An 8,922-nucleotide genomic window follows, 5' to 3' on the forward strand; every position below is an offset into this window, starting at 1 on the left:
GTAGGGGGGTGTATGGACTGATGGTGGATTACGTTAATTAGTTATCTAATTTATCTTATAACTATCCTTGGCATGTTAAGCTGAGAAAGATGTATGCTAGATATTCTATCTTGCTAGCTCGATTTAATGACTACCTTTCCTGGTTTAAATTCAAGGGGCTGACTGTAGTCTAGTCGTTTCTAGTGGTGCACAACAGTGAGAAAGTACTGTGTTGCACAGAGTTATAGTAATATGCAGGTAATGGATAGTATATTAAGCTATAACAAGAAGAATAACTATTATCATAGATGATTTTCACTCTGGATTGTACCTTCCAATTAACCTCCAGATATCCACCACAGGCTTATAGGAGATAGAACAGACTAAGAGCATTGGGTCCGCCACAGGTAGCAGTTGAATCTCCAGCGCAGGCCTTGTTGCAGGTGCTTGCGGCAATAGGGGCACCAGAGTTGTCGATAGTGTTACCACAGAAGCACTGGTTTCCAAACTCAGTACCAGCATACTTGTAACCGGCGGCAGCACAGGCATCTTGGCACTTCTTGTTGGTGTTACCAGCGATGTTGAGGGAGTTGCTGAGAGTGCGGGAAAGAGTAGTGTCAGAATAGCAGCCAAGGTTCATCCAAGTAGGGACAGTAGCGAAGAGCTCAAGGGCATTGCTGCCGCCACATGTCAAGGTGCTATCACCAGGACAAGCAATGTTGCAGCTCTGGGACTGGACGAGGTCCTGCTGAGGAGCTGATCCACACCAGCACTGGCTACCAAACTCAAGACCAGCGTAGGCAAAGCCACCATCAGCACAAGCAGCCTTGCACTTGGTGGGGGTATTTCCGGCATGGCTGATCAGAGTGGGCAGGACACGGGCAGAGGTGCTATCAACAAAGCATCCGAGGTCCTTGTATTGGGGGGCTGACTGGGAACCGCAAGATCCAAAGCCAGTCTGGCAGCCAGTACCGCAGTGGAGATCAGACGTTCCACAGTAGCCAAATTGGGAGCAGCAGTTTCCAAAGCCAGTGCCGAGACAGCTGGCGGAACCGTTGAAGGCACCACAGATGCCATCAATAGACGTGACTACGGCACGAGCCCGAAGAATCTCGGCATCCTGGAGTGCAGTGTTAGTGTGAAGTTACAGAGTCAGGGGGGATGGAGACCGTACGAAGGACTGGGCCAGAATGGCACCGACAGCTGCAGCAGCGCAGAAAAGGACGACGGTACTGGCGATCATTTTTGCTAACTTGACGTAATTCAGAAAAACCGGTCTCGTGGATAAATGTAATAAGATCGTCCAAGTTATACGTCTCAACAGTATTCCACCATAGCCTGGGAGATCTCACACTAGCAATCAGCCTCAGCGAAGGCCTTGGTATTCTGCAAAGCCTGCCGATATCTGGTCGAGACTTCCCAACAAGATCCATACTTGCAGGGTCCTGGATAGTGGTACCATTGAATCATTGTAGAATCTTGCCTCAGAGCTGACCCTCACTCTCAGTTGTGCCTTGACACTTTTCCAGCCCTAAACACGCTACTCCCGTATAATACGGTGAGTACTTGGCAAATTCGGCAGTATCAGCCAGCCTCGTTGTTTGGGCTATTGAACCATCTATGCAACCCTGGCCAGGTGGAGTGTCTGTGTACTCTGTATCGCTATCTGAGATTAGACCGCCTAGGGTGGCCTCGATTAAGCAACGCAGGCTGAAAGATTCGATAGCGAGGGTTACATTGGACGCGAACATCTTGTCAAACCTGGCAATGCTCTTCTAAAACGAGGGCGCTTCCGACTCTTTTCGGTCGACTGTAACTGCATCTCTCGGTTATCTCGACCAATAGGAGCAATACCGACAGGACTTGCAACCTTGGGCAGATCCCAGTGATAGTCGATTTCGATCCCGGCGCCATGATCCGCGGGCTAACGTTGAGATCCGCGGGCCTGGGAGTCTTGTGGGGGACATCAGTAAATTGTTCTTTTGAGCGTCGTTATCACGCCTTATCACAAGCCACCATCTCCTGCATGGTTTAGCAAAGACCCACTCGGAATGGGTATCGTTCCGACAACCCTGTAACACTTAGTGCTTTTTTCGCCGCTCAGGCCCAGCGTCTTATCAAGGTCCACAAGGAGATTTTAGGGGTCCAACCTGTCGTTGTGAAGAGCGCCACGCACGTTGTTGGTGGCGTTCATTAGCTCATTACCCAACCCACGATACGAGCTAGACAAGGCAACGGTCGACCCACGCCATTAATGGTGAATGGCGCTTGTTGCGAGACTTCATATCATAATAACTACTCACCCTGTCTTGATATGCATATGTGTGCTCAGCTGTGAGATAAGGTCCACAAACAAACTTGCCATGTAGTTACAGTAGCAGTGCGGAGTGTTATATGAGAGGCCACAATTCGACCAATAAAGTGATCTGCAGCGTAACTGCCTTGTAATATTTGTATTATTCTTTCGAAATTAAATGGGACCATGAGATGGTACTGTTTAAGGCTGTTCGCTTAGGCATTGTTTGAAATGAGTATCCCCTTGCTGGGTAAAACTGCGAGTGAAGTAATTCGGGGAAATAACAATGCAAGGCATGTATTAGTTGTCTCGCTCCGGGATTCACCAAAGTGACTGCTCACGCTTTGACCCTTGACACTCCCCCTGTTGCAGGTCGTTACAGTTTGCTTCTGCGCCGAAAAAGCCAACGATGCTTGACGCTCGTGAAAGCCTCCGATAGAATCCCGGTCTGTGACCGTCGCTTGCATCTACCGGAATCCATACATGGCTGACCTTGATTAGACTCATCAGCTCAGTCGCCATCTCGTACCCTGATAACCAAATCTAAAATCAAATCTCTGACGATAACAGCGTTGCACGGTCTGCTAAGCGGCCGCCTGGAAACGAGGCCCGGACTGTTGCTGAGCCCAACAACTCTCTGGCAAGGCCGATAGCTGCTTGGTTTAGTTCGCCTCAAGCCATTCCCTTGTTCGAGAGTTCAATAGTCTACGGTGAAGAGAGTATTCTTGGATACCATCGCGACAAGCATGGACCCGTGTAAGCTGAAAAGCCTCTGTTGATGGCAAGATTGGCTGGGGGCCCCTATATAACCCAGATTTCAATTTCCGTGACTTACATTCATTCCATAACTGGCCCCGTCTCTTTCCTGCTCGACTCATTATGAGCAATCGTCTTTCTTCCAAGTTTATCGAGGACAGTACCATCCGAGACAACATGTTTGACCGGGCGACCTTGGCTGCTCTTCAGCCTAGTTCAGGGCCCACTTCAGGCATTGCAACCCCTGATCGAACCGGCAGTACAACACCTTACAGTGTCTCATCTCCTCCCAGAGGTAGACGCACTACGTCGGACCTCAAGTGGAATGCTTCTCGATCAAGGCCTGCTTCCATTGCTCCCTCACGTCACTCCCTCATGGGAGACTGTGATGTATCAGACCCGTCTATGGTAAGTTTAGTTGTTTGATGGCATATTGGCTCGTACTGACTGGCACTGGCAACTGCAGGTTGCCAAGTATGCTTCACGACGTGCAACACTTCTCGGCTGGTTCGATGAGCCTGTTGAAAGGACCGTCGCCAACGGTGTCTCACTCACTTGCGTCGCCATCAAATCGGACGAAAGCTATGTCTTTCAACCCGCAGATGTAGATCCAGATCTTGCAGGTGCTGTCTCAAAGCTTGGTGTTGAAGCATGCATGTCCATCTCATCTGAGACACTGTCCAACATCATCAAGTCCATTCCCCCAACCCAGCGATCACTTGTCTCAGATGTAACTGGAGCCCGTATCCCCATCGTTCCCAACTTGATGGGTGTCACTACTGAGCTGTCTCACTACTCACGTGCATGCATCGCCCACGAGGAACGCATTGTTCTTGTTTGGTCTCAGGATCCCAAGGCTATCATCAATGTTGCCGACCATGTCCAACAAGAAGTCTTCGAAATTGTTAGTACACGCCTGCAGTCTACCTACATGGAACTCATACTCATACATACTACCTACATAGATGCGGACCTCCTCCGATGGCCCACTTGAGAAAGACATTCCCACTCGATCTACCTCGACCCAGCGCAGCTCTAGTGTTGCACCAACTCCTTACTACGTCCGCGGCGGCCTCGATGAGAAGAATGAGATCTTCCAACGTGCTGTTGCCCTCGAGGAGAATGAAGATGATGAAGCCGATATCGAGAGAGCTGCTGCTCCCCGACCCAGACTCAAGATGCATGCTTTCAAGGTCACCGTCGCCATCATGCTCGTTGTCGTCACTCAGTCATTGGGTGTTACCAAGGTACGGTGACATATGTCTTCACGCGTTGACACTGCTGACACTCAACAGCTTCTCAACGAGTACTTCTGGGATGGGGATGCGACTCGCTTCGCTCTTGTCTCCACGATTCCTCCTTTGACTCTATTCTCCCTCTTTTTCTTCCTTGTTCTGGTCACAAGTCTGTTTCAGCTCTTCCTCCCCGTCAGCGTCTGTCTCAAAAACTCTCGCTTCCACTCTGCTACCAAGCCCAATCCCAAGCGCCATCGCGATTATGAGCTGCCTCACATCACCATTCAGATGCCTGTCTACAAGGAAGGCTTGAAGGGTGTCATTGTGCCCACTATGATCAGTGTCATGGCTGCCATTGAGTACTATGAACAGCAGGGTGGAACGGCCTCTGTCTTCATCAACGATGATGGTATGCAGCTCATCCAGACTGATCTTGCTGAGGCTCGCAAGGCTTATTATCGTGAGAACGGCATTGGTTACACTGCCCGACTACCAAACCTCAAATCTCCCAAGAAGGGTTCCTGGTTTCGTAGAAGCAAGGAGTCCACTACTGAAAGTGTTGAGAAGCCTGAGTCAGAGATGACACCTCAGGAGCTTGCCAACAAGATCGGCTTCCAACGTCGAGGCAAGTTCAAGAAGGCCAGTAACATGAACTACGGTCTTGCTTTCTCCAACCACGTTGAAGACGAGATGGCCCGCTTGATTCAGCTCGAATGTGAGCAGCGTGGATGCACTGAGGCCGACTTAACTGTTGACGATGACAACCTGCTCTACGAACGTGCCTTGGCCAACATGCTTGCCGAAGACAATGGCCGCACTTGTAAGTATCATTCGCTCTTTGCCTAATAGCCTGCTAACACTATCACAGGGGCTGAGGGTAACATTCGTATCGGCGAGTTGATCTTGCTCATTGACTGCGACACACGCGTTCCTGTTGACTGCCTCTACTACGGTGCCCTGGAGATGCATGAGAGTCCCGAGGTTGCTATCCTCCAACATGGATCCGGTGTCATGCAGGTTGTTCACAACATGTTCGAGAATGGCAGTAAGTTCAACCTCTTGTCTGAGTCTTCATCTACTGACAAACTTAGTCACCTACTTCACCAACGTTGTTTACACTGCTATCAAGTATGGTGTCGGCTCTGGCGACGTCTCTCCCTTCGTCGGTCATAACGCCTTTCTTCGTTGGAAGGCTCTCCAAGACATTGCCTTTACCGATCCAACCGACAATGATCAGGTTGAGTGGTGGTCTGACTCTCATGTGTCTGAGGACTTCGACATTAGTCTTCGCATCCAGATGAAAGGCATGATCGTTCGCCTTGCGACCTATCATAACGGCGGCTTCAAAGAGGGTGTCTCTCTTACACTGTATGACGAGTTAACTCGCTGGGAGAAGTACGCTTACGGCTGTAATGAGCTTGTGTTCCACCCTTTGTAAGTGCCTTGCGCCGTGTTTTGATCCAATGCTAATGTTGCACCTAGCTATCAATGGCCTTACAAGGGCCCTGTCACCCGGCTGTATCTCCGATTCCTCTGGAGCAATATCCCCATCACTAGCAAGGTCACCATCACAGCATACATCTTCACCTGTGAGTATATCTATTACGCGTTGTCCAAGCATATACTAATACCACCAGACTATGCCATCGCTTCAGGACTCTTCTTGACGACTGCCAACTACATTATCATTGGACTGTTCCCAGACAAGCTCGACCACCTTTATATGCCTTCCTGGGGTATTTGGCTGTCCCTTGTCGTGATCTTCAACGGTCTTGGTTCCGTCGCCTTCAGTATGGCCCGGCATCAGCTCAAGGAGGAGGTCTTTTGGAAAGCATTACTTGATGCCATCAAGTGGCTGCCCTTCCTGATTATTTTCTTTGGTGGCATCAGCTTAAACTGCGCCAAGGCCTTGATCTGTCATGCATGCAGCATTAACATCGAGTGGGCTTCAACTGCTAAGGAACCTGGACCAAGCGGTTTCTTTATTGGGCTTGATAAGATGATCGCAAGCTTCAAGTACACCTGGATTATCTGTATTCTCATTGCCGCGATGATGATTTACTTTGCTGTCGGTGCACCCTGGGGATATACTATCACGCCTGGTCCTCACTCAACTGCTATGGTAGCTATCATTCCTCTAGCTATACAGATTTGCAGTGCTTTCTTCCTGCCTCTTTCCCTTGGGCTGAACTAGAGAGATAATAGAAGGATTATAGAATTAGTATATAGAATAAAGTATTAGGTACATAGAGGAATAAAGGTTTATATAGCAAGGTTATAATAATTTATAATATTGTTTTTATTATTACATAAGAATTATGTCTATAGACAGTTATATTATATTAAGTCCAGGGAATCGCCAGTAACAGTGCTGCCGAGACTGCTGCTAACTATACAGTAGACTCAGGGGGGAGGACTAGTACTACTGGAGTAGGCAGCCGTAACCGCAGCGGCCGTGACCTTGGGGTGGAATTTTATAATAACAGTAAAGACAGTTAAAGATATCAAATTACTATATAGCGATTCCAAGGCAATATTACCATTTCATAAGTCTATATTGAATTGTTAACTAGTAAAGATACTCGTCTTCCGTCAGCACAGACAGAGCTATAGCTCCTTTATCTATTAAATAATGTTCTCAAACGTTTAGGCACTGTTGCGCTCTGCTTCCTCGGCCAAAACCTCAGTCTTGCTCTCCCGGGGCAGCAACTCAGCATCCTCACCGTCGAAGATAAATGCCATCTGCTCAAGAGTATGGCCTCGAGTCTCGGGATAGCAGAAGTAGGCAGTAAGAAGGAAAGCCATGAGCAAGGCGATATAGACGATATAGTACTTCCAACCGATGCTGTCAAGTGCAATAGGATTGACAAACATGTTGAAGATAGCAGCGAGGATACCAGAGATCCACGAGACGCTGAAACCTCGTGATCGGAGGGCAAAAGTCCATATCTCGATAGGGTATGAGATAGCAAGAGGGGTACTAGATAGTGTTGGTCAGACATTGATCAGAGAATATGCTGCTCTAGAAGACTTACAGGGCAATATCATAGCCAGCAAAGAAGATGAAGAGAAAGGGAACCACAGCTGTTCCAACGGCAGCGCTCCCAGTGCTGGCGAAGGAACCGGATAAGCCAGTAATGACGATGTAGCTGACCAGCATGGTAATAGCGGAAGTAAGAAACAAAGGCCGTCTCCCTAATTTTTCGACAGATACAGCGGCACCGCACGCCCATAGCAGGTTCCAGAGTTGGAGGCAGGCGTTGATAAGGGTCTGGTTAGTGACACTGGTGATGCCGATAGTGTTGAGGACGAGGGGAAGATAGTATGAGACGACACCGTTGCCACTCCACTGACTGAAGATACCCAAAGAAACAGAAATGAGCACCCTCCATCGGTTACCCTTAGTCTTGAGCATATCGGCATAGCTGGCGGTGGCATGGGCTTCCTTTTCAGCCCGGATGGTATTGGCGATTTCGCTCGTCTCGAAGTCGACAAGAGGTGAGTCGATATCTCCGCCTGAATGGTGCTTAGCAATGACCTGCCTGGCCTCCTCAACGCGATCAACAGATGCAAGCCATCGAGGAGACTCTGGGGCCATGAGAGTTCCTGGGAGAGCCAGAGCCGGAATAAGGATTTGCAAAAGCGACGGAAGTCTCCAATCCCAAGAGCTAGCATAGTTCCTAGTAGCGAAGGTGACCCAAGCAGCGATGACGCTGCCGAGGTAGAAACCGCACTGGTAACAAGCGGCCGAAACAGATCGGTGAGTGGGAAAGGCGATCTCGCTAATGAGCAACGGAGCACTAGCGGTGTACCATCCTGAAGCGCAACCAAGGATACCTCGAGCGGCGATGAAGGCGGCAGGGCTATGAGCAGCGGTTTGTAAGGTTACACCGACAACAAGGAAGACATAGCCAATATAGATTCCAGACTTGCGGCCATACTTATTAGATGTCCAGGCGGCGATGAAGAAACAAACGCCGTTCAAACTCCAATAGATGGCATTGATGAATCCAAGCCACGCGCCCTGTGGATGGTCCATGAAAGTATTCCACTTGGGAAGAGCCAGGAGACCTCCCATCATAGAGCCATCGTAACCATTTGCAGAAGCTGGTGAGGTCAGAACAATGAAATACAAAGGACTGAGGGGGTTCGTCGCTTACAGAACAGGACCAGAGACAGGACAATAAAGTTGAGCTTGATGAGGTGGGTTTGTCGATACCAGGGCTTGCCATCAGAAGGCAAGACACCTGCAAGATGCTGGGCGACGGAGTTAGCTCCCTTGATCTGGACGTCCTGGACACCCATGATTTCAAATTTGGTTGAGATGAGGTCGAGTGCAGGGATTGATGGGTAGATGTTGAAGCGATGATGAAGAAGAAGGTCGTATTGACATGGGAATGTGGATATCTTTATAGATGTTCTTATCTAGATCGTCTGGCAAGGAAGGGGGAATATGTTGAGGTTATCTTGGTTCGCTTAGACCGTAGTTCCGTTGCTATCAGGTGGACACTTGAGGTTGGTCCGTGGACCGTGATATCCGGGGAATGGGGGGGGGGGATGGTCGGGGAAGCCTAGTCCTTGAGACAGGTTCGTTTTGTGCTGGGAATGTCTGGGTTTGTGTTCTCGTTGGTTGCTATGCACCTAATTTAATTATCC

General features: G+C 49.2%; 3 protein-coding genes across 3 annotated transcripts; 1 reads left to right on the forward strand and 2 right to left on the reverse strand.

Moving 5' to 3' along the window:
- Positions 1-343: 343 nt before the first annotated feature.
- FTJAE_13792 (WSC domain protein) lies at positions 344-1,222 on the reverse strand (the record flags this gene model as incomplete). Its single annotated transcript, XM_037346969.1, has 2 exons — positions 344-1,099; positions 1,154-1,222. 2 exons carry the CDS (start codon positions 1,220-1,222, stop codon positions 344-346), a joined length of 825 nt encoding a protein of 274 aa, XP_037199184.1.
- Positions 1,223-3,154: 1,932 nt separating this feature from the next.
- On the forward strand, positions 3,155-6,460 carry FTJAE_13793 (uncharacterized protein; the record flags this gene model as incomplete). Its single annotated transcript, XM_037346970.1, has 8 exons — positions 3,155-3,439; positions 3,498-3,935; positions 3,997-4,278; positions 4,327-5,086; positions 5,135-5,311; positions 5,358-5,700; positions 5,749-5,855; positions 5,904-6,460. 8 exons carry the CDS (start codon positions 3,155-3,157, stop codon positions 6,458-6,460), a joined length of 2,949 nt encoding a protein of 982 aa, XP_037199185.1.
- A 452-nt stretch (positions 6,461-6,912) lies between these two features.
- Positions 6,913-8,571, reverse strand: FTJAE_13794 (hexose transporter; the record flags this gene model as incomplete). Its single annotated transcript, XM_037346971.1, has 3 exons — positions 6,913-7,246; positions 7,302-8,373; positions 8,427-8,571. The coding sequence occupies 3 exons, from the start codon at positions 8,569-8,571 to the stop codon at positions 6,913-6,915; spliced, it is 1,551 nt and encodes a 516-aa protein (XP_037199186.1).
- Between the last annotated feature and the right edge of the window lie 351 nt (positions 8,572-8,922).

Source organism: Fusarium tjaetaba (genome assembly GCF_013396195.1).
Source record: "Fusarium tjaetaba strain NRRL 66243 chromosome Unknown NRRL66243_c0000478, whole genome shotgun sequence".
NCBI classification, from domain to species: domain Eukaryota; kingdom Fungi; phylum Ascomycota; class Sordariomycetes; order Hypocreales; family Nectriaceae; genus Fusarium; species Fusarium tjaetaba.